Consider the following 24,462-nt stretch of genomic DNA (forward strand, 5'->3'; position numbering starts at 1 on the left):
TGGAACTTAAAATTTTTTACACGTATTGTATGCGGGCCTCCATTTGTAATTTTGCCCTGGGTTCTGTGAATGTTTGGGATGAGGCTGAAAGTCATAGTACCTACAAAGACCCATATGTAGACAAAGCTGGCTTCTTGTCACAAGTGTAGATGCCAGAAGATAATGGAACAATATCCTCAAAAGGGTGGAGGAAAATATCTGTTAATCTAGAATTCTCTATCCAGTGAAACTAGCATTCAAAGGTGAGGATAAATACATTTTCAAACCATGACTAAGAGAATTTCCCACTCACAGACCCAGAAGGTAGAAAAATAAACCTGGAAGAAAAGATCAGAATGCAAGAATCAATGATGAGCAAAGAAATTAATAGAACATTGGTATATCTAAGTAAACACTGATTATAGAAAATTACCAAATTTAGACGATAAACACAGGATGAAACTAGCAATCAAATTGAAGGTGAAAGGCAAGTCAGAGTTAAAACATTCTACAGTCCTTCTGATGTTGAATATAAAATATGAAACATTTTCAGCTATAACTTTTAATATTTTTAAGGTAAACATCTTAAGCAAATATGCAAACAGAAAGAAATTTAAAAAGTAAATAGTTAGGGGGCACCTGGGTGGCTCAGTCATTAAGCATCTGCCTTCTGCTCAGGTCATGGTCCCAGGGTCCTGGGATCGAGCCCCACATTGGGCTCCCTGCTCAGCTGGAAGCCTGCTTCTCCCTCTCCCACTCCCCCTGCTTGTGTTCCCTCTCTCGCTGTGTCTCTCTCTGTCAAATAAATAAATAAAATCTTAAAAAAAAAAAGAAAAAAAGTAAATAGGAGGGTGCCTGGTGATCTCAGCTCAGGTCTTGATCTCAGGGTCAGGAGTTCAAGCCCCATGTTGGGCTCCATGCTGGCCGTGGAGCCTACTTAAAAATTTTTTTTAAAAATATTTTATTTATTTATTTGTCAGAGAGAGAGAGAGCACAAGCAAGGGAAGTGGCAGGCTGAGGGAGAAGCAGGCTCCTTGCTAAGCAAGGAGCCCGATATAGGACTCGATCCCAGGACCCTGGGATCATGACCCGAGCCGAAGGCAGACGCTTAACTGACTGAGCCACCCAAGCATCCCCCCAACAAAAAAATTTTTTTTCTTAAAAACAGGATGCAGGACCAAAAAAAAATGAAAATAAGCTTAGCTAATAATACATATAAAATTGTCCTCATTTCAGTATGGAACATCAGGCACTAATTTATTCTTTGCAAATTTCCTCTAACCCAAACCACTGACCATTGAAATACCACCTTTCCCACTATTGTCCCCCAACTATAAATTATTTTTTATTTTTTACTTTTTTATTTTTTTAAGATTTATTTATTTGAGAGAGCGAGAATAAGAGAGGGGGGAGGGTCAGAGGGAGAAGCAGGCTCCTCGCTGAGCAGGGAGCCCGATGCGGGACTCGACCCCGGGACTCCAGGATCATGACCTGAGCCGAAGGCAGTTGCTTAACCAACTGAGCCACCCAGGCGCCCAGTATAAATTATTATTTATCTCTGAAGAAAACTTTATGAGAGCTATTCTTCTTTATTCTTATAAAACTCTTTGAAAGATAGATATTAAAATGTTACAGGAAATCTCATAAACCTGGAGCTTTCAAACCAATGAGTTGATTATCAATAATTGTTTGCACAGACTCTATTTTCTGTGGGCAATGGAAAATCAAAAAAGCATGGTCCCTGTCACCAAATAGCTTGCAGTCTGATTAGGAAGAAGCAAGCTATATAAACCCACCTGAAAATAAACTCTAGCACAGAAGACAGCAAATGGTAAGAGCCTTGGATTGTATAAATATTACAGTTCAGGGGTGCCTGAGTGCCTCAGTCTTTTAAGCATCCAACTCTTGATTTTGGCTCAGATCATGATCTCAGGGTCCTGAGATTGAGCCCAACTCCATGCTCAGCAAGGAGTCTGCTTAAGATTCTCTCTCTCTCTCTCCCTCTGCCCCTCCCCTACCCTGTGCTTGTACTTGCTCTCTCTCTCAAATAAATAAATAAATCTTTCTTAAAATTTGACAGTTGAGTGCAAGTGGGATCCCTTCCAACCAGGATATCCTGGAAGGCTTTGACTGAATATGTGAAATTTGATCTGGGTTTTAAGTGAGAAAACTGAGAATAGGCATTAATAAAAGCACCAAAGGTGCACCTGGCAGGCTAGCTGGTAGAGCGTGTGATCCTTGATCTTGTGGTTGTGAGTTTGAGCCCCACGTTGGGTGTGGCGATTACCTAAAAATAAAATCTTAAAAATTAAAAAATAAATAAAAGCACTAAAAATCAAAAAGCGTTGGAGCCAAGAAAGAAGACATTTTTAAGAAAAAAGGGTAAGCATTGTGTGAAATACTGAGAGAAATAATTGAATCATAACACTAATGTCATCACAAGAAAGAAAAATTTTAAATATTATTTTAAAGATGGTACCAACATGAATTTTTTATTTGATTTTCTTTCGTTTACATTCTGTTAATTTTTTCCAAAAAAGTAGCAAATATAAATACAAAATATTGATCATGACTTTCTCCAAATTCCATACACGAATAGCTCAGCTTTTTACTGCTTCCCCGCACAACTTCATTTGCTAGACTTTCGCCAGCTTAAAAAAAAAAAACACCAGATCTCATATACTGCAGAAGAATCTCCATATATTGCTGTTTGAAGTTCAGAGTTTTAGGCTCTTGGTTTGTATTTATTTAATATTATTTATTTATTTATTTGAGAGAGAGAGCATGAGCAGGGGGGAGGAGCAGAGGGAGAGGGAGAAGCAAGATCCCTGCTGAGCAGGGAGCCCGATGCGGGGCTCGATCCCAGGACCCTGAGATCATGACCTGAGCCAAAGGCAGACACTGAACTGACTGAGCCACCCAGGTGCCCCATATTTATTTACTTAAAAAATATTTTATTTATTTATTTATGAGAGAGAGAGAGAGAGGAGCAGAGGGAGAGGGACAAGCAGACTCCATGGGTCTTGATTCTACAACCCTGAGATCATGACCTGAGCCAAAACCAAGAGTGGGACATTCAACTGACTGAGCCACCCAGGCACCTCCTGGTTTATATTTAGAGTCATGATTTTAACATCTAACATTTATTCAGTGGGTATTGTGTCAGGTATCGTACTAAGGACTCTACATGTGATTTTAGTTAATGCTATCTGTCATAATAGATAAGCCCCAGAACCTCAGTGTCTTAACAAAATAGAAGTTTATTTCTCACTCATGGAACATCCAAAATGATGATTCCTCACAGGCACAAAGCTCTCCTCCAAGACGTGATTCGAGGACCCAAGTTTCCTTCCATGTTGTGGTTCTGCCATCTTTAACAAGTGGCTTCCATGAGAAACCTGCAGAAGCGGAAAGAGCGAGGAGGATCACAGTGGAAGATAGGGGACTCCATCCCAGGACCCTGGGATCATGACCTGAGCTGAAGGCAGATACTTAACCGACTGAGCCACCCAGGCGTCCCTGAACATACGATCTTGACAAACTAATAACTTATGTCATCTTTTCTAAACATTACCTTCCTAAAATATGTGGCTTAAGGTAGTTAAATCCAAGCGTTAATATGTGTTTCTTATAAGTTTGTTCCCCCCCGTCCCCACCCCCGTTTCTATTTTTGGTTTGTTTGGTCCTGAAGAGGGAGCACAACAGAGTAAGCCTGCCACCGTGTGGCATGGACCCAAACCTAGAGTCTGTTAAATGTCTTCTTCCCTTTTACTTTGCTTCTAGTTTATTTACTAACCAACCTAGATGTGATGCTGCCTGATAAGAAATTCACACCAAATTTAAATTATATAGGTTTTTAAAAAAATTTCAAGATGCATTCCTTCATCCAATTCTAAAATTATTGCAATATTTCCAAACCTGTTACGGGGTGACCAACTTTTAAGATGTGGCCCAGGTACATTCGCCAGAGGATTACTTCAGTGCTTCACAAACAAGGGAACAAACTCAGCAATTAGTAGGATTTATCTCAGTCCACTCAAAAGTTAATCAGTGAGCCAGATGAGAAGGCAGATTTCCCAATTGTGCAATAGGAACATAAGGGCTATTCAAATATGAATAAAACAGCCATATGAAAATGGAGAGTCAGAATTTATATAGGGTTCAACATTTCCTAGAGTTTTAACATTACATAAGGTTACTATGTTATAACATGCCAGGCAGATATTTCCTGGTCCTTCCCTGGATTTAGCAAAACAGGAATAACATCTAAAATTGTTTAAAAGGCAATAGATCTAGCAGGTAGCTAAATGAAAATCTGGTATTTCTGCTTATTCTAACACTTGGTTACAAATGATGCAATTTTTAAATGTCTCTCCTTTTCTTCAGTCCTATTTTTTTTTTTTCCCTACCACTGCAAACTCTGAAATACCCATTTCACATATAACTAGGGAAAGCAATTAAAAGGAATAAAAGTTTTTTTTAATGTTTGAGAATAAATTAAAAGCTCTTAGAATCCATTTTTTCTTTCTTTTTTCTGCTTCCTTTTTTTGGATGGAAGGTTCATGAGGATAAGCTCATACACTGGTGTATAAATGTATCATTCCCATCTAATGAGTTCATTGAGATGGGAACATTCATTTACTCCTTTGACTATGTCAGTATCTCTCTAGGGGAAAAAGGAGGTGCCAATGGAAATCCAAGCTCCTTTACACTTCAGATTTCTCCTCACCTCTTCACCTCCCCCAGCCTCCTCATCTTTCCCAAGCATGGGTATATACCAAGGTGAAGAACACCACTTCAGCTCTATTTTTTAGAGGCCAAAAGTATACACATAATCATTCTATATTGTGTAAATATCTATTCTTTGGGGGAGTTCTCTGCCTTCCCTCTAGAGCAGCCATCGGTCTCCTTCTTATCACTACAGCCAGGTAAAATTGGTGTAGGGGATGCTGGAAATTTCTCCCACAGATGACCTAAATCAGCTTAGAGATTGAGGCATATATTCTAGTTCTTGTCATTTTTCTCTTTGGCCTAAATGTTCCAGATCGGCCCTTATCAATGAAGTGATAAATGTGGGCTTAGGAACAAGGCCACTCAGGTTGGTTGGTTTGTTTAGAGACAGAGAAACAGCACACGCAGTTGGAGGGGCAGAGGGAGAGGGAGAAGCAGACTCCGTGCTGAGCAGGGAGCCAGATGCGGGACTCGATCCCAGGACACCTGGGATCATGACCTGAGCCGAAGGCAGTCACTTAACCGACTGAGCCACCCAGGTGCCCCCACCTTAGTTTTGCTTAAAGAGTTCACCATGTAGTCTAATTTAATCTAGCTCAGCAGGATTCTATAGTGGGATTTGAAGCTTTCTTGAAATTAAATGTGTTATTTAGCTCACCATTGTTGACATTCCCTATTCATACTCCTTTGTGTGAAAAATAAATGTACAGTTTCTATAAGAAAATGTTCACGTTTTAAAAAACAAACCACTCTTTTCTCTATGAATCTCTTTGCAGTATGTGCTAGGTATTGCCAGAAACTATCAGTCAAATTACAATTCACAAAGAATATTGTCTCACTGATGTTGTAAAATATGCCAAAGCTTTAATATCCAAAGTGTAGAATCTAAATAGTATTTGGTATTGTGTAGTAAATTTCATCTGTGTGGCCAGATTTCACAAATCTGGCAATATAAGTTTACCCTTAAAAACTACTCTTCACGAACATTACTCAGCCATAAAAGAAAATGAGATCTTACCATTTAAGACAACATGGATGGATCTAGAGAATATTTCCCTAAGTGAAATACATAAGACAGAGAAAGATAAATACCATATGATTTTACTTATACGTAGAATTTAAGAGACAAAATAAATGAACAAAGAAAAAGCAGATTCTTAAATTCAGAGAACAAACTTAGAGGTAGTTGCCAGAGGGGAGATAGGTGCAGGGATGGGTAAAGTAGATAAAAAGGATTAAAAGGTACAAACTTTTAAAAATAAGTATGTCATGGAGATGAAAAGTACAGCATGAAGAATATAACCAGTAACATTGTAATAATGTTATATGGCGACTACACTATTCATGGTGAGCAACGAGTTGTGTACAGAAGTTTCAAATCACTATGTTATACACCTTAAACTAATATAACATTGTATGTCAATTATACTTTAAAAAAAAGAAAAGAGAACCTATTCTCCATGAATTATACTGCTTGTCTGTGAGAAAAACAAATGACAACTGCTGTTTCTATTTCTCCATAATCTAATCAGAGAGGTCCTCAAATTTATAAAGGATATTTATCCAAAACCTACAGAAATATTATACTTATTGACAACTTTAGAAGCATTACCACTAAAGACAGCGTGGATTTTTTTTTTTTTTTTTTTATGGCCACATATTCTTTCGTCACCCTCCCATTGAGAGATGGAGTCTATGTGTCCTCCTTTGGAATCTAAGTGGGCTTAAAATTTGCTTGTAACCAATAAAATGCAGCAGGAGTGGCCCTTTGAGGCTGGGTCAGAAAAGTTGATGCAGGGACGCCTGGGTGGCTCAGTTGGTTAAGCGACTGCCTTAGGCTCAGGTCATGATCTCAGGGTCCTGGGATCGAGCCCCGCATCGGGCTCCCTGCTCAGCGGGGAGCCTGCTTCTCCCTCTCCCACTCCCCCTGCTTGTGTTCCCTTTTTTGCTGTCTCTCTCTCTCTGTCCATTAAATAAATAAGTAAGTAAGTAAGTAAATAGAAAAGTTGATGCAACTTCCCACTGGTTTACTGCAACACTTGCTCTTAGAGCAAATAGAGTAACGCAATGTGATATATAAAAGCATCCAAACTCGTAACTATGTGTCAGTATGTGAATTCGTGTACAATAAAGGTGATATTTCTTTCTTTCTTTCTTTCTTTTTTTTTAGAGGGAGGGAGGGGGGACAGGCAGAGAGAGAGGGAGAGAATCCTCAGTGCAGAGCCTGACACGGGGCTCAATCTCACAACCCCAAGATCATGACCAGAGCCAAAATCAAGAGTCAGATGCTTAACTGACTGAGCCACCCAGGCGCCCCAATAAAGGTGATATTTCAAGTTAGCCAAGAAAAAAGATAGCTTATTCAACAAATAGTATTCAATTCATCCAAGCTATTGGTTTTCTTGGCATAAGACTGCCCATAATATCTTCCTTGTCAGTTTTTTTTTTTTTTTTGGTCTAAAATTGATAGTGATGTCCCTTTTTTATTCTTCATGATTTTCTTTTCTTCTTAATCAGCCTTATTAGCAGTTAATTGATTTTATTAATCTTTTCAAAGAATCTTTTGTCTGTATCCATTTCCTTCATTTTTTCTATTGATTTTATTCTTAGTTTGATTATTTTATTTCTCATTTTGCATTTAGTTTGCTTTTCTTTTTTTCTCTCAGGTAATTGATTTTACATCTTTCTTCTTTTGTAATATAAGCATTTAAGTGTATAAATTTCCCAGTGGTTTTGCTGTAACTCACAAATTTTGGTATGTTGTATTTTCACTTTTATTCAGCTCAAAATAATTTCTAATTTCCATTGCAATTTCTTCTTTGACTTTTGGGCTATTTAGAAGTAGGTTATTCAATTTCCAAAAATTGGGGGGTTTTCCAGGTATCTTTCCAGTATTTATTCCTACCTTAATTCCACTTTGGTCACACAAAAGAATATACTGTGTGATTTCAATTCTTTTGTAATTATTGAGACTTGTAGCCCACCCTGTGATCTATGTTGGTGAATGTTCTGTGCTCCTTCATCTCTTCCCAGTGTACTCATGGCACACAATGATCTAATAGCATTCTGTCCCAAGATGGCAAATAGAATCTAGGTAGAAGCAGGCTGGCAGGCTCCATGCTGGGAAACAGACTCTATGTTACCTTGAAGGAGGCAGACTTCAGTAACTCAGAAAATAGAACATGAACCCTCTGGTTGTTACCACATGTCCTCTACTTCGGTGTCTCCTATAGCCATTCTCCCTGGTTCCATGGAAACTCAGAGAGATTCAGAGAACAAAAAAAGAGCTGTTGGCGGTGGGGCAGAGATATAATAGATGCAATGAACAAAATGGAAGGACTGAAAGATAATGTTGAAGAAATCTCCCAGAAAGTAGAGTGAAAAGGTAAAGGTGTGAGAAGGGAAAGAAATATATATATATATTTCTAAAGATTTTATTTATTTATTTATTTATTTATTTATTTATTTACTTACTTACTTACTTATTTAGAGGGAGAGAGGGGCGCCTGGGTGGCTCAGTCAGCTGGGCATCTGTCTTCAGCTCGGATCATGATCCCAAGGTTCTAGGATGGAGCTCCACAGTGGGCTCCCTGCTCAGTGGAGAACCTGCTTCTCTCTCTCCCTCTGCTTCTTCCCCTGCTTGTGCTCTCCAGCTCTCTCTCTCTCTGTCAAATGAATAATAATATAAAATCTTAAAAAGAAAAAAAAGAGAGAAAGATTGGTGGGGAGGGGCAGAGGCAGAGGGAGAGAGAGAGAATCTCAAGCAGACTCCCTACTAAGCGTGGAGCCCAATGCAGGGCTCAAGCTCACAACCCTGAGATCATGGCCTGAGCCAAAATGAAGAGTCGGACACTTAACTGACTGAGCCACCCAGGCACCCCAGAAACTAATTTTTTTAAATTAAATAATAAGTCAAAGTTCAGCAACCAAATAATAGGAATTCCAAAAAGAAGGAACATAAAAATTGGAGGGGAAATTTCAAGATGTCCCAAAATTGAAAGTAACTTACTTCTAGCAGTAAGAGGCAGAGGAAAGGGCCCGCTAAGTTTCTAGCATAATGGATGAAAATAGGCTCATACCAAGTAAAAAGGTTTTAAAACCTTTTGGTTTAAAAACCTTTTTAACATCTCTTTCATACAAAACAAAACAAAACAAAATTAAAAATTATAATAAAAGGAAAGAATAAAAAAGTAAGAAAGGGGAAAAAATTAAAAGCACACAAACTTTCACAACATGACAATTTAGTTGAAATTTCAGAATTCTTGGAACACAGTGAAGAGTGAAGAGTTTATAAGCTTCCAGAGAGAATACAAGTCATAAACGATGGATCAAGAGCCAATCTGGTTTTAGAGTCTCAACAGCAGCAGTGGAAGCCACAACACAATGAAGCAATGCCTTCTAAGTCCCGCAGGGAAGTGATTTCCATCCTAGAATCTCATATCCAGACAACTATTAATAAATCGTTAGAGTTAAAAAAAAAAGACATTTTCAGAGATTCAAGGTCTAAAAACTTACCTCCCACACATCTGAGAGGCTACTGAAGTTGTGTTCCACCAAAACAACCAAGCAAACCAAGAAAGGGGAAAATCTGGGACATAAAAGCAGAAGATCCAACATGGGACAGATGTTAAGGGAATCTCAAAGAAGATGTGCATATGATATAGAGAACAACTAGTTCAAGTTGAAGTAGTATGACTTAAGACATAGACACAATAGAGACTGTTATCACCAAACTATCTGCAGTCATTATATTCTCTTTACCTGGAAGAAAAAATTCTCAGGCAAGCCTGGCTCGAATTCTTATCTGTATTTGGCAGGCCTTGATCATGTGGTAATGAGTTTTATCCTCTCCTCTCCATGCCCTACAGACAGGACCACCTGACCATACTCCCCTCACCCCAAGAAGTATTCAGATTTGCTCATTCCTGAGAGCTGAAAGTGGGCTTTGTTTTTGTTTTTTTTTTTAAAGATGTTATTTATTTATTTGTCAGAGAGAGAGCACAAGCAGGGGAAGCAGCAGGCAGATGGAGAAGCAGGCTCTCCACTGAGCAGGGAGCCCGATGCAGGACTTGATCCCAGACCCCTGGGATCATGACCTGAGCTGAAAGCAGACGCTTAACTGACTGAGCCACCCAGGTGCCCCTGAAAGTGGGCTTTGACGTAGAATATACAGAGCGGTCCATTCCTACTGACCATGTTCCCACTGGATACCCAGTACTGGGCCCGCTGGAAAGGCCTGCCCGCTGCCCCAACTATGGGAAGCCCTATGCTTCCTAAGACGCTTTCATGGCCTTGCACACTGACTGCCCCAGGACGGACTCTTGTAAAACTCCCAAGGAAGCCAAATTCAGACGATGACCCAGAGACGCTCTGCAGTTTATCTTCATCTAATAATGGCAATGTTCCTTCTCAGTAAGATTTGTGCTTGCTTCTCAGTGTTTGTATTGATCACTTTTTACATGTATTTATCTAAAAAATAGTTGACAAAGTGATAGAAAATTGAGAATAAAAAAGAAAAAAAAAACTAGGCTGGGGCAAATTACTTAATCTTTTGTAGCCTCAGTTTCTATATCTATAAAAGGGGACCAAAAAAGTCTTACCTCCCAATGCTGTTGAGAGGAGTAACGAAACAAACGTAGACATGGTGTATGATAGAGATTAGGGGCTCAATCGATGACTGCTATGTCTTTAAAATCTCAACTTAATAAGATAATTCCCTTCGTATGGGAGTATGTGTGTGAGTGTGACTGTTGTAGCGTGTGTTTGTATATATACGAAGTGTGGTAAGGGTAAAGCAGGGACAAACCACACCGGCTAGGGTCATGGCAGATTCCGGAGAAGGCAACTTTTGAGTTCTTACAGAGAAAATGTGGAGTGTGACAAGTCGTAGGAGGCCCAGAGGCCTGTGAGCTGTAGCGGAACCAGACATTTGGTAAACTGGAATATGGCTCTTATATATGCTTTTCATATTTTACTACAGAAGATTTCAAAGGTATGCAAAATGGAGAGACTAATATAATACACCCCTGTCTACCTGGCTTTGACAACTAGCAATTCAGGGCCAGTCTTGTTATATTATATCCCAAGCTACTACTTCTCCATTGCTAGATTATTTATAAGCAAACCTCAGAATCATGTAATTTCATCTGTGAATATTTTAGCATTATGCTTCTTATGTTTTCTTGTGGCCTTCTCATTATTTAATAAAATCTTAAAACAAAACAAAACGGTAAGTGCATCTAGTATATATACTAATGTGGAAAGATCTCATAAACGTTCAATGTGATAAGCTACAGACATCACAATTACGTTTAAAAGACGCAAACAAAAAACAAGCAGTAAAGTAGATGTGTGTGCTTCAAAACATATAAGTATCTATAGAAAGATCGCTGCACAGGGGCGCCTGGGTGGCTCAGTTGGTTAAGCGACTGCCTTCGGCTCAGGTCATGATCCCGGAGTCCTGGGATCGAGTCCCACATCGGGCTCCTGGCTCGGCGGGGAGCCTGCTTCTCCCTCTGACCCTCTCCCCTCTCATGCTCTGTCTCTCATTCTCTCAAATAAATAAATAAATCTTTAAATAAAACACAACTTGGGCGCCTGGGTGGCTCAGTCGTTAAGCGTCTGCCTTCGGCTCAGGTCATGGTCCCAGGGTCCTGGGATCGAGCCCCGCATCGGGCTCCTTGCTCGGCAGGAAGCCTGCTTCTCCCTCTCCCACTCCCCCTGCTTGTGTTCCTGCTCTCGCTATCTCTCTCTCTATCAGATAAATAAATAAAATCTTAAAAAAAAAAAAAAAGAGATGTGGAGGGACGGGCGCCTGGGTGGCTCAGTTGGTTAAGCGACTGCCTTCGGCTCAGGTCATGATCCTGGAGTCCCGGGATCGAGCCCCGCATCGGGCTCCCTGCTCAGCGGGAAGCCTGCTTCTCCCTCTCCCACTCCCCCTGCTTGTGTTCCCTCTCTCGCTGTGTGTCTCTCTGTCAAATAAATAAAATCTTTAAAAAAAAAAAAATAATAAAAATAAAAAAATAAAAACTCTTATAACTCAATAAAAAAGACAACTCAATTAAAACATGGACAAAGTCTGTGTATAGACATTTCTCCAAACAAGACTTAAAATAGTTAACAAGCACATAAAAAGAAGCTGAGCATCATTAATCATTAGGGAAATGCAGATAAAAAGCATAGTGAGGGGCGCCTGGGTGGCTCAGTCGTTACGCGTCTGCCTTCGGCTCAGGTCATGGTCCCAGGGTCCTGGGATCGAGCCCCACATCAGGCTCCCTGCTCGGCGGGAAGCCTGCTTCTCCCTCTCCCACTCCCCCTGCTTGTGTTCCCTCTCTCGCTGTTTCTCTCTGTCAAAAAATAAATAAAATCTTTAAAAAAAAAAAAAAAAAGAAAGAAAGAAAGATCACTGCACAAATGTGCATCAAACTACTAATCCTGATAACCTCAGAGGAGGGGAGTAGTGATTTAAAGGGTGAACCCAGGGCACCTGGGTGGCTCAGTCGATTAAGCATCTGACTCCTGATTTTGGCTCAGGTCATAAGGCCACGGTGATGAGACTGAGCCCTGTCTTGGGCTCTATGCTCCGCTCAGAGTCTGCTTGAGAGTCTCTCTCTCCCTCTCCCTCTGCCCTTCCCCCGCTCACTCTCACTCTTCCTCTCTAAAATAAATAAATAAAATTTTTTTTTTTTAAAAAAAGAGTGAACTTAAGGGGTGGCTCAGTCAGTGAAGCATCTGACTCTTGATTCAGGCTCAGGTCATGATCTCAGGGTTGTGAGATCGAGCCCCACTGTGGGCTCTACTTTGGGCATGGAGCCTGCTTGGGATTCTCTCTCTGCCCATCCTCTCTCTCTCTCCTTCCCTCTCAAAAAAAAAAAAAAAAGAGTGAACCTAAGAATTTTGCCCTGTAGGCATTTACATTGTTTCACACTCAAATGAGAGACAATATATTCATCATTACTTATGTAATTTTGTTTATAAAAAGAAGAGAATCGAGGCACTGAATGAAGCACTTTGCTCGTTGCTGCCCAGAGTGACAGGAACTCATCTGGGAAACGTAAAGAAGTCTCAAGTGCAGATTTGAGTTTCTAGCTATGAGTGACCTTCCAACTTCCTTCCTAATCAAGTTTTTTTTTTTTTTTTTTCCACTGCCAACTAAAAATACACTACCCAGTTCAGGAGCCCTGGCTGACTGAATAGCAGCGGCTGCCAAGGCCCTACTTTGCATATTGAAACAACCTTGGAGGATAAACAGCAGCAGCTTGCGTCCCTGGCTCCTGTGGAGGCACAGGGGGAGCTCCTCACCCTTGCCTCCGCATCATCGTCCCCGCACATTTTCAGGAGACAGTCTCTGGCCATTGTTGGCTTTTCCCCCTTAGCGTCCGGAAACCTCCTGCAAATGCTGTTAAGAGCGTTAGTCAGTAGTCAAAGCTTCGGTGCAGGGCTAACATCCTTCAGCTCTTTTTCGGCTCGCTGTTTCAGAAAGCACATCACCCACTGCTAGTTCCTTTTCCTCTTGTGTATTTTGGTTTGTTCTGTTTTGTTTTTGAGAGAGAAAGAAAGAAATACTATTTCTGTTTGGAGGAGACAGAGCAAAGAGAGGCAGGCAAGGAAATCCGCCTCCCCCCCACCCCCCGACTTTTCCAGGTTCCTCATTTGGTTATAAGGAGGTGGTGATAAAACAAAACAAAACAAAAAAAACAAAACAAAACAAAAAAGGAGATGGTGTTACCAATAAAATGGAAACTAGAAATAGAAAAGTTCCGGAAAATGACCTGTGCTGTAAATGTAAAACACAAGACACTCAAAGTGGTAATAATTCTAAATACAATTTATAATGCAAAATAAAGACAGTTTAAGAGTCTGCTATATATTCTGTATTAATTCTGATACACAATGTCCTAGTCTTCACATACAAGAATGATGCTGACTGCTGCCATTCATATGGCATGCAGATGCATTTTGAAGAGTTCCTTAAAAAAATCATGTGATCGGGGAGCCTGGGCAGAGTTAAGCGTCTGCCTGTGGCTCCGGTCATGATCTCAGGGTCCTGGGATGGATCCCCTGCAGCAGGCTCCTTGCTCAGCAGGGAGACTGCTTCTCCCTCTCCCTCTGCTGCTCCCCCTGCTTGTGCTCGCTCTCTTTCTTCTCAAGGAAATGAATAAAATCTTTAAAAAAAAATTAAAAGTCATGTGATAGACTGTACAAAGCCATGCTTACAGCTGGTCAATAAAAATTGTCCTATAAGATATTGTCCTATAAGATATTCGAGCTGAACTAAACTTTACAGTACCTACTCCAACCTTTCTTCTCAAGTCAGTGGTTTCTTCAGCTCCTGTCCACCTCTCCCCCGTCCCCAGGGCTCACACAGAAGGAACCAGGCTCAGATAGCAACACTGCCCCCTTGGCTCCCAGGCCCCAGACACACATTATCCTTGGCCTCTGTGTCCTTATCCTCTGTCCATCCCAATCCTCCTGCAAATCAAATCCTGGCAGGATCCCCATGGATTCATCAGCTGGACAGGACTGAGTCTCAGCTTGATCTGATTGTCCTGCCCCACAGATTAGACAGACAAGCCCTCCTCCAGACAGTTCTTTAATGCTTGGAGACTGCTCTGGGGTAATGACAAAGATTCTTTGCTCGGCTAAACTTTAGTCAGGCTCCTGAACCTTCTTCTAGGCTCATCTGTGCACTTCCTCATAAAATCCTGTTTTAGCAAGAACCCTGCTATGTGTTAACCAGAATGCCCTGCCCTTAATATCTAATCACCTCAATATCTGATCGAATTCCTCAGCCCCTACCTTCCCCCAGGTGACATCTGGTCACCTGGCCCGCCTTCAGCAAGAATCCTGTTAGAGGTCAGTTTAGCCAGAATCTCCCCTGACCCCTGATGTTCTCTCTCAGTACTTTTCTATCTGCTGACCCCCACCCTGCCGATCCTTGGCTATAAGTCCCACTTGCCCAGGCTGGCTGCAAAACGACCCCGAAGTACTAAGCAACAGTAACAACACAACACAGTGGTGTGTGTACATAACACACTCTGTGTTTTCCTAACCACTCCCTCCTGTTAAAATATCCTGGCCTAAGAAAAGCAACGACAATTACAACAGGATGTTTGCTCTCTATAAAGCACTTTCTAGGTGAGTAGCAGACATGCTAAAAGAGGAAGAGATGAATAAATTCCAGCAAGATCTTGAGCAAATTATTTACTTGAGCAAATTATTTACAAATAAAAAAAGAGGCTGTGGCTCAGGTCATGATCTCAGGGTCCTGGGATGGAGCCCCTGTGGCAGTCTCCTTGCTCAGCAGGGAGCCTGCTTCTCCCTCTCCCTCTGCTGCTCCCCCTGCTTGTGCTAGCTCTCTTTCTTCTCAAGGAAATGAATAAAATCTTTAAAAGTGGTTTCTTTTTTTATTTGTAAAACGGGAGAGTCATAACCCCCATCTCGGTTCTTGGCGTTTTATTTTTTTATTTTTTTTAAAGATTTTATTTATTTGACAGAGAGAGACACAGCGAGAGAAGGAACACAAGCAGGGGGAGTGGGAGAGGGAGAAGCAGGCTTCCCACAGAGCAAGGAGCCCAACGCGGGGCTCAATCCCAGGACCCCGGGATCATTCTCTGAGCCGAAGGCAGACGCTTAACCGACTGAGCCACCCAGGCGCCCGGTTCTTGGCGTTTTGATGAAATAATGCATGGGAAAGCAAAAAGCACCCCACAAATGTGACTGGTTCCAAGAGCCAAATCATTGCAGCTGCAGATGCCAATTAGAGAGCTGCAGAGTCAACGGCTTCTGATTGGCCATAATTTTTAAAAAATTATGTTTTCTGGAGGTATCATTGTTTGCTGGGAAAAACATGATGACATGGCCGAAAAAAAAATTAAGCAGTAAGTTTAACTGCGCAGTTCCACCACAGTGACACAACTATTAAATTTTTACCGTTTACCTTCAACATAGTTACTATTTTTTAGAGGGTTTTAATCATACTTCGGCAGTTTTTAAAAGTCTGTAGGGTCCAAGCAAACAAAAGAATCTCCAGGCTCCAGAAGAAAAAATAACCAAAAACCAAAAAACCATCAAGGCATGTGTTCTGAGTTGCTAAGAAACGGGGTTGGTGCGAGGCTTCGCCGGGCTGGGGACATCTGCGCGGGACATCTGCGCGGCCGTCCGGGGCGGGAGCCCAGCTCCGGCCGCGCGTGGCCGAGGGAGGGGCTGTGGAGCCCGCCCCGCCCCGACCACCTGGGGAAGGAAGCGGAAAAGGGGAACCGGCAGCAGCCCCTGCAGTTCCTTCGCTTCTCGCTCTTGGGACGCTACCGCCGCGCGGAAAGCAGCTGCGGGCGAGCGCACTGCCACAGAGGAGGAGCTTTCGGCCGCAGCCTAGTAACACCGAGGTAACTTTACTTGCCCTCTTCCCCGCCCGCGGAGGAATGAACGCCGCCTGTCTTATTTTCTTCCAGGGGCAACCGCAATATTCCCCCCCCCCCCCCCCGCCCCTTCCTCCACCCCGGGGGAGAGATGTCCCAGCTACGTGTCCCCTAGGTCGGGAACAGGGCTTGGTTTTAGAAATTGGGCATTTCTAAATGAAAAAAAAAAGTGAGTCGTGCTCTATAGGCAGTTTACCTTGATAAGGCAATGGAGGAAACCACTTGGCTGTGACTGGTAAATGTGTCCCCAGGCAACCGTATTTGAAATACCACTGTTTGCAGGACGCAGTGCTGGTCCTGAGGGGAGCTCCAGAGGCAGCCCACTGTCCTCTTCACTTGGTGCACTGAACTGGAGCTAGCTTCCACTTCGGGATTTAGGCTTATAGGAGGAAAATAGAGGCGGGAAGCCACAGACTAGCCAGAACTGAAGACATCTTTCGGTCATTCCTACTGAACTGGGTTATATCTAACTGGAACTTCCTTTTGCCTCTTTGCTTTAACTACCAAGGAAGGTGAGCCCGCGTTGGGTGTCTTCCAGGAAGCCCTACCCTCTTCTCTGATGCAGCCCCCTTCCCCCCCCCAGATAGATCAGCTCGGGGTGACTCATTTGCCCTACTTCCTGGCCCTTTCACAGCGCAGGCCTGTGTTTGAAACCTGACATGGTAAAGACACTTCCTGCTTTTGGAGGAGAGGCTCTTCTTCGATGTGCCTGCGTGGATTTGTGTTCCTCCCGAAAAGAATGGCTGATGTGTGCACCTGGCCTTTCTCCCCTAGGGGTTAGCAGGAGCCACCATGGGTTCTGTGAATTCCCGAGGTCACAAGGCAGAAGCCCAGGTGGTGATGATTGGCCTCGACTCAGCTGGGAAGACCACACTCCTGTACAAACTGAAGGGCTACCAGCTGGTGGAGACCCTGCCCACTGTTGGTTTCAACGTGGAGCCTCTCAGAGTCCCTGGGCATGTGTGTCTGACCATCTGGGATGTGGGGGGGCAGACCCAGCTGAGGGCCAACTGGAAGGACTACCTGGAAGGCACGGATGTCCTCGTGTATGTGCTGGATAGCACAGATGAAGCTCGCTTGCCCGAGGCGGTGGCTGAGCTCGTGGAAGTCCTTAATGATCCACACATGGCCCACGTCCCTTTCTTGGTGCTGGCCAACAAGCAGGAGGCGCCCGATGCTCTGCCGCTGCTCGGGATCAGAGACAGGCTGGGCCTGGAGAGATTCCAGGACCGCAGCTGGGATCTCCGGGCCTGCAGTGCCCTCACCGGTGCTGGGCTGCCCGAGGCCCTGCAGAGCTTGAGAAGGCTCCTGAAATCCCGCTGCCACTGTGTCTCCAGGTGAGCGCAGGTGCAGCGGGGGGAGTGGGGAGAGCAAGAAGACTGGATCCAGGCAGAGCAGCGTGCCTTTGCCCATACGAACTGAAAGAAGCAGCTAGTCCTTGAGAATCTGAAGCTCAGTTTGTCAAATAAGACGTCCTTCTGTGCTTGGACAGGATATTTTCTTCTTGGGGCTTATTGTCACGAGGGTTTATGCTGAAAACCAACTATTCTTTGAATAATAATACTCTAAGGGGAAAAAAAATGCCTCAACATACTTCCTTTAATAACTCATTACCAAGGGTGAACTGAGCAATTGTAATAATAGAACAATGAATGGTTGCATTACAATTAAGACCTAAATTTACAGAGGGAAAGAGATTTCAAAATCAGATTAGAATATCATCTGGACATGGTTACGATCTTAGGAGTGATTTTTCCCTGGTGCCCCTGGGTATGTGCCACGATCACTGTGAGTGCAAGCTGCCAGGGCTAGCAGATAGGAGTAGGTGACTCTGGCCCCACGGAACCTTGGGTTTAGAAGTTCGCTCGGGCATTTGGCCCTGGGCAAGAGGCTGGGAGTTAAAGCCTTCCAAAATTTATCCTTTTCTCTGACCCTGATGAACTCTTCTCCACCTTTTACCATCTTGTATTGGTCTTTCTCTAAAATGCTTCATTTTTATCTTTTTTTCTTTCTCTTTTCTCCATACAGCACATATCTTTCCTTAAAGATCAGATTAATCAAATATTTCATTCATTTATTCATTCATTTAATCAACAAATATGTAGAGCATTGAATTTGGGCAAACAGCACTGAGTTTTTAGTTATGAGCCAGGCCCTTGAGATGGGAGGTGTGGATTTTGAAGATACATGTAACAAAAATGCTTCTTTCTCATTATTAACAGTAAAAAAGAAAATTGAACATAGCATCCTACAAGGGTTTTCAGGTGATCTTTACCTAGGAACCATGAAGCTCCTGAAATTATTTGCAGAATTATTTGCAAAACGTTATGCTTTGAGCCTTTTTTGGGGGGGCGGGGGAAGAAGATCCATAACTTTTATCAGACTTTCAAAGGCTTTTGTAACTCCCAGAAGTTAAGAATCACTGATCTGGTCTTACCGATCATCCAACGGAGGAATACTTTTTATAATCTGAGCTTTTTAATGGCAAGCAGCTCGTACTTGACACCTGCTCTCATGTTAAACAGCTCTACATGTTAGCTATTCCTACTCTGGACTAAAATCTTCCTCCTTATGGATGGTGGTTCTCCCCTCTCTGGAGTGACACGGTATAAATGGGTCCTCAACACTCTTCCAACATCTGAGATCCACTAGGTCCCTCTACCCAAATTCTTCCTTCTAACATCAGGTTAGGCATGCTCCGTTCTTTCCACTACTTGTCAGTAGATAGGTTTTCCTGTGTCAGGCACAGGAAAGTACAAAGATGCAAAGACAGATTGGACAAGGCCTCAGGCCTCATGGAGCTCTGCTTGGGGAAGCAGTAGGACAAAACTCCCATAAAAAAAGCAGATAGAGGCTCAATTCAGCAGCTGTTTGTTGAGCACTTACTGGGGTCAAGTTCTGTGCTGGGTGCTTTCCATAGTTATCTCAGATTCTCTCAATTCTGCAAAGTAGGTATCATTCTCATGTTGCATAATTAGAAACTGAGGCTGGGGGAGGTTCTGACTTGCTTGAGGCACAGAACTATTAAGTGACATATAGCAGAAGGAGACTGCTTGGAAGTATGAGGGGGAGTGAAGGAAGGACAAGTAAGCTGGCGTGGGGTGAGGGGTGGATGAGGGGGCTGTATTATAATAGGAAACAAAACTGGGAAGAACTTTAAGTCCAAGCTGGGGAAAATTTGGACTTTTGCTATCTGGATTTGGCTCAGGGAAGTGAAATCAGTGGACTTAACATTTAGGAGGATAATTTAGTGGCTGTGTAGGGTGGAATAAAAAGAAGGGGGACACTGGAGTCGGGCAGGCAGGGAGACCAGCTAGCCGCCCTTTGCAGTAACAGAGGAGAGAGCAGGAAGAAAGAGGAGAAACTGAAAGCCATTTTTGAGGGAAAAAGCTGAGAGAAGAACAAGTTGAAGATGGCGTTAAGATTTTGAGTGTATGTGACAGGAGCGATTGGAATGACCTGAGAAGGTGGACACAGGAGGAACAAGTTGGGATGGGGCCAGAACTGGTGGGTTCTGGTCTTGAAGTGCTGGGTATGGATGTGTTGATAGCTTCTTTCAGCTCGTTCTATTACCTGCAGTCCCCAAAATACCGAGTACCCTGCTGGATGCATCAGCTGGTTCCCACACACACAGGCTCCTTTCCCCCCTGATGTGTCAGTTTTTATCATGAGCTCATCTTTGGTAGGATTTGTTTTTCCTGTGTGACCCCCATGTGCCCTGCGTTGTGACAATGTTTCTACACAGAGTGGTTTCACATTAGTGTTGACTAGGCTCCTGGAGGTTTCAACTGTTTTAGATCAAACATTATGTTAGTTTTTCTGCTTGGGGCTCATGGCCTCACAGGTGGCATCGATTTGGGTTCTGTGCCCATGCATGGCACAGGCCCTAGGGATTCAATTTCTGACAGGTGACTTTTTTTTTTTGCACCCATGTTCCAAAGAGACCATTTACTTCTTCATACTTTCCTGAGCTAGTGAATACCATTTCCCAATCCCCTTTTTAAGGAAGGGGCATCTCTTTGATGCTCTTGCTTTTCTGTTGAGCTCAAATCAAAATTTTCTCTCTTCCAAGCAAGCCTAAGGCCATACCTCCTGTTCCCATACAGGTGTTATAACCTTAGCCCAGTCCCTAGAGCCTAACCTTGGCTTCTCTAGTATCTCCGTGGGCTCCAGGCTCCCAGCTTACACTTACCTGCTTTGACTGGTTTTGCTCTTCATTTCTGTCACTTGAGGATGTCCCTTCTTTTAAGGACAGCATGTATTAAAATGCAATTTTTTGGTGATACTTTACCCAACATTTCCATCCCTCTGTAATAGGCAAGGGTCCATCTGCTATGAGCTTTCTGAATGTCCTGAACTGTTTTGATATGTGGCAGGGAGATCTGTACTTAGGAGGATGGCTTGGGTAGCTGACTTGGGGTGGAGAGAGGGTCCTAAAGCAGGGAGGCAGGGTAGAAGGTGACCGGGATGTCTTTTGACTGACATGCCCGCTCTTGCCACCCCTGGGGCAAACAGACATCCTGTCACCGCAGAAGCCATCACGCTGTGGGCATCTGTTTCCTTTCTCTTGACAACTGTCCGTCTCTTTTCTAACATCAGGACGCACCAAGATCTTGTCCAGCTCTGAGAGTGTGCTCCTTGTTTGGACCAAACAGAGTGGACAGGGGGACCGGCAGGTAGTGTGTGACGACGGCCGCAAATCCTTGAAGGCAGATGTGCTCTTAATAGGCCCCAGGAGCTCTCCTCTCATCTTCCCCGCCTTGGATAAGATTTGGGAAGAAGGGTAACAAAACAAAATATCCTAAGAACCATGCCCATTAGTGCTCAGTTGGTGTTGACCAGAACTCCCTGCTGGTCCCCGTTTGAAGGGATTGAATGCCAAATCAGTCACAGAATCACCCAGCAGGTGAGTTCTGGAATGGGAACTATACAACTCTCTGGACAGAAGGTGGGGTTGGAGAGCCTCAGAGTCCAAGGGCAGCCTGCCAGCCTTCTACCTCCCCAGCTTCTGAGATGTTTGCCTCGTGTGAGTGTGGGAATGCCGTGGGATGCAAGGCCCCCCAGCACCTTCCTGGGACTTCCCATGCCCTCTGTGCACGTGCTCCGGCTCTTCAAGCTTCCGTGTCAGCAGGCCGTCCTGTAGTTACACGAGTGATGCCAGCTGTGGCGGCAGGCCTCTGGGGTCACACAACCTTAGGCAAGCCTCCTGAACCCCTCCTGTCTTTTAGGCTTAGGATATTTTCCCGTTGGAATCTTGCCCACGATTTTAAGGTTCTCAGATCCCACCGTGCAGGAAGCTCTGCCCATATGCCTCAGCCCCTGCTCATCCCCTCCCTGAACTCTCCTGGTGCTGGCCCACTTGTTAGTGCCTGAATTGGGGCTGTTCTACACCTGGGCACATAGTCTGTCCAAGAATGGTCTAAGTTCCTAGAGATCAGGGGATGCCTTACATCCTTTGATCCTCTTCAAAGCCTATAACGATATTAGGTACTGAGAGCTGCTCATTGAGTACCTGGGTGAATAATGAATAACTGTTTAAAGCTATTGAACTGGGTGCCATGGCGGGGAGTCCCCAGGTCCTCTGAACTGTCCAGAGTGAAATCCCCAAATGAGAACTCCAAGAGGCTCATTAGCTCGAGAGCCAAAATGGCAGCACGAACCTGTACTTCAGGCATCCTCTGTAGTAAAGACAACAGCAAAAAGTCATACATGCTCTTTGTGGAACATGTCATGCTCAGAACCACCTGACTTGTAGTCTAAGTAGCAGAGGGAATGCTAAGTGGGGACCTAGTGAGGTATGGCAGGGGGCCGCTGGGGAGGCCAAGGCCCTGGAGGTAGGTGGCCAGTGAGAGCACACGCAGGGCCCAGAGCCAGTGCCTGGGAGGAGGGCCAGGTTGCTCTCCTTCCCAGGCAGGGGCCCCGCCTTGCTCACTCCAGGGCTCCCATCCTTCCTTCTGCTTCTACCCTAACACTGGTGGTGCTGGAGGGAGGCTAAGACTCCATCCTTTCTCAGAGCCTTCCCTGAAGACCATGGGGAAGCTAGCCTTGCCTGCCTGGAAGCAAAATGACAATAGGTCCAGGCTAGCCCTTGCAAGTGGGAATCACACTCCCTTTGCTGCTGGCAACTGAAGGGTAGGGCAGTCAGTATTCAGTAGGGTAACCTCAGCCCTTGCTTCCCCACCTGAGGCAGGCCAGGGCCCTCCAAGGCCATGGAAGGGGGAGGTAGGGGGGCGGATGGAAGGGTTTCCCTCCTGCTCTTCTGCTCAGAGAGATACATACACATATTCACACACACACACACACACATATATATACACACATATACACATTACAGAGCTACAAACAGGAAACCTTAGGAAAAAACAAATCGTGCTTTCTGGTTTATTTTTTAAATGGTGCTCTCCTTACCTGAGAGGTACTTTGCCTGTTCCAATTCCCCCACACCTTTCAGATCCATCAAGCTCCCATTAATCCCCGAGAGTGAGTGAAGAAGCAGGAATGTGCGCCAGTGGATGTGGCAATAAATGCAGGACAGCAGGTGTCTGTTTTCTTCTTAAATTAAAATGCCTCTGTTCTTTTTTTCTGTGAACACTGTGTACAGTGAGAACTGTTCCAGTTTGGAGAGCTGATTACCCATCTGAATATGAGGCTGAGTTTCTCCCTTTCTGACTCACAGATTTTAAAGATTTTTCTCCTTCCTCTCTTGGTCAGAATCAATCCTCTTGGTGAAAGTGAACCACAGGGGTTGGTTTTGACTTGGTTCTGCTGTGGTTTTCAGTTGTCCGTCCTCCCCGGTCTACACACGCACCTCCTCCTGTGGGCCTGGGATAGTTGTGTCCCTCCAAGTGGACCAGGCGCCCATGCCCCACACGTGGGTGAGCCAGGACCTTGCCTTTCCTTCTTGTCCTCAAGGATTTAGAACACACATCAACACCTCAAGCATTCCCAACCCAGCCTCAGGTGGGGTGGGGAGGTTCCCTCACAGAAGACTTGCACTTTCCTCAGAACCAAGATGATGCAACTCAGCGGGATAAGTGGAGAATGGGCTGGGGCGGAGGGGGAGGGAAGGTGGGGCAGAGCCCTCCCTTCCAGAAGCCCCAGGCCTGGCCTTCAGACAGATGGAAGTCAAATAGGAATGATGAGTTGTTTAGTCTGTGCCTCTTTCTGCAGAGCCTGGGATGAGATGGGAGAGTCCCTGGGTGAACAGGAGGTGGAGAGGCCAACCTTTGCTGCCACCTCTTGGCCTGTAAGGACAAATACAAATTCAAAATAGGAGAGTTAATTGTCCCCGTTGAAAAGAAGAGACTTCTCCCCTGCATCCCTTTTCTTAGAGCATTAACTTTAGACAACTTGTAAGTTCTTTCCTCTGTCTCTTTGAAATGTATGTAAATCCTTTAAAAAGCTAAATAAAGCTGTTGCCAGCTTTAGGACTCAGGAATGTCTTTCTCAAGGACCTGGGACCAATCCCTTTGAAATGTCAACATCTAGGAAGATAGGGCCTGCCTCCCAGTCTCTGTGGAAGGGCAGGAGCCTAACTCGGCAAAGTACCTCACTCCACGTTGCAAAACTACTTTCTGTCATAAAGATAGGAGAAGCCAATTAGCTAACAGATGGTGACCCCAATTATCAGGTAAATCTAGGATGAACCTTGTATGACAAATGGTGCTGTCACGCCCTTGAGGACTGGTTATTATGTAGGTAATGGTTTGTGTCTGCCTGGCTGTATCAGAGGGTGAGACTCCTTTCTGTCTTTGCAATCTCTAGCTGATGGCCTGTGACGCACATCACATTCTGGTTGAAAGCTTATTCAATAAGAAAACTGTCTTCCTTCTCTACTACCTTTGTGGAGAGGTTGGCAGATTTGTTTTTAATTCTAGTTCCCCAACAGCTCCCATTGGTTTGGCTCTGTGAGCTTCTAGTCGAACCCATGATTAGCAAAATAATATTGGTGAGGGCTAATCAACTGGAATGCATCCTAGAAGGTTTCTGAAGGACTCCTAATTAGGAATGAGGAACATGAGTTCAGTATGACCCAAGGCATTTTCCTCTCACAAGATTATGGAAACCTGTGACTGCTTCCAACTTACTGAGAGACGTATTTCTTGGTGTGGTGAAGCATGACCCCTGTATCCCTTTCCCATACGGCTCATAAAAGCAGCAGCTCAGGAAAAACAAAACAATTTTAGAAAGGAAAAAAAAAGGAGTCTTTTATTTTTACCTCATTGTCTTGATTTCCACTCCTCTGACAACATTCACCCCCAAGGAGATTTGGCTCTACAGCTACAGAGCTAAGTATTTAAAAAATTTCCATGAGAAAATGGCCTTGTTCTGCCTG

General features: G+C 43.9%; 2 protein-coding genes across 8 annotated transcripts in view; one reads left to right on the plus strand and one right to left on the minus strand.

Moving 5' to 3' along the window:
- Positions 1 to 2,763: 2,763 nt before the first annotated feature.
- EBPL (EBP like) overlaps positions 2,764 to 24,462 on the minus strand; it is a 74,861-nt gene continuing 53,162 nt past the window's right edge. The window contains exons 5-8 of one of the 6 annotated variants that reach the window (XR_008505671.2): positions 24,215 to 24,288; positions 22,536 to 23,371; positions 8,193 to 8,375; positions 2,764 to 3,377 (exon numbers count right to left, since the gene is read on the minus strand). Coding sequence is in view for 2 of the 6 variants with exons in the window: in XM_045869400.3 (XP_045725356.1) it covers positions 23,150 to 23,371; positions 24,215 to 24,288 (296 nt within the window). In the remaining 4 variants the exon portion in view is untranslated. Of the gene's footprint in view, positions 3,378 to 8,192; positions 8,376 to 20,571; positions 20,887 to 22,477; positions 23,372 to 24,214; positions 24,416 to 24,462 lie in introns of those variants that run through there. The other 5 variants (XR_010410013.1, XM_045869400.3, XR_006789712.3 and 2 more) reach the window with 5 other exon arrangements.
- ARL11 (ADP ribosylation factor like GTPase 11) lies at positions 15,936 to 19,152 on the plus strand. Of its 2 annotated transcripts, none has more exons than XM_045869405.3 (2): positions 15,936 to 16,094; positions 16,902 to 19,152. In XM_045869405.3, exon 2 carries the CDS (start codon positions 16,920 to 16,922, stop codon positions 17,466 to 17,468), a length of 549 nt encoding a protein of 182 aa, XP_045725361.1. In that variant the 5' UTR covers positions 15,936 to 16,094; positions 16,902 to 16,919; the 3' UTR covers positions 17,469 to 19,152. The 2 variants fall into 2 exon arrangements, with proteins under 2 accessions (XP_045725361.1, XP_045725360.1); XM_045869404.3 differs by having other exon boundaries at positions 15,945 to 16,094; positions 16,762 to 19,152.

Source organism: Mirounga angustirostris, unplaced genomic scaffold (genome assembly GCF_029215605.1).
Source record: "Mirounga angustirostris isolate CCGP_5_RB_7025 unplaced genomic scaffold, mMirAng1.0.hap1 SCAF_3, whole genome shotgun sequence".
NCBI classification, from domain to species: domain Eukaryota; kingdom Metazoa; phylum Chordata; class Mammalia; order Carnivora; family Phocidae; genus Mirounga; species Mirounga angustirostris.

What these genes read in the sequence shown, in the direction of transcription:
- ARL11 (XM_045869405.3), top strand. Translation starts at nt 16,920, where the DNA reads ATGGGTTCTGTGAATTCCCGAGGTCACAAGGCAGAAGCCCAGGTGGTG.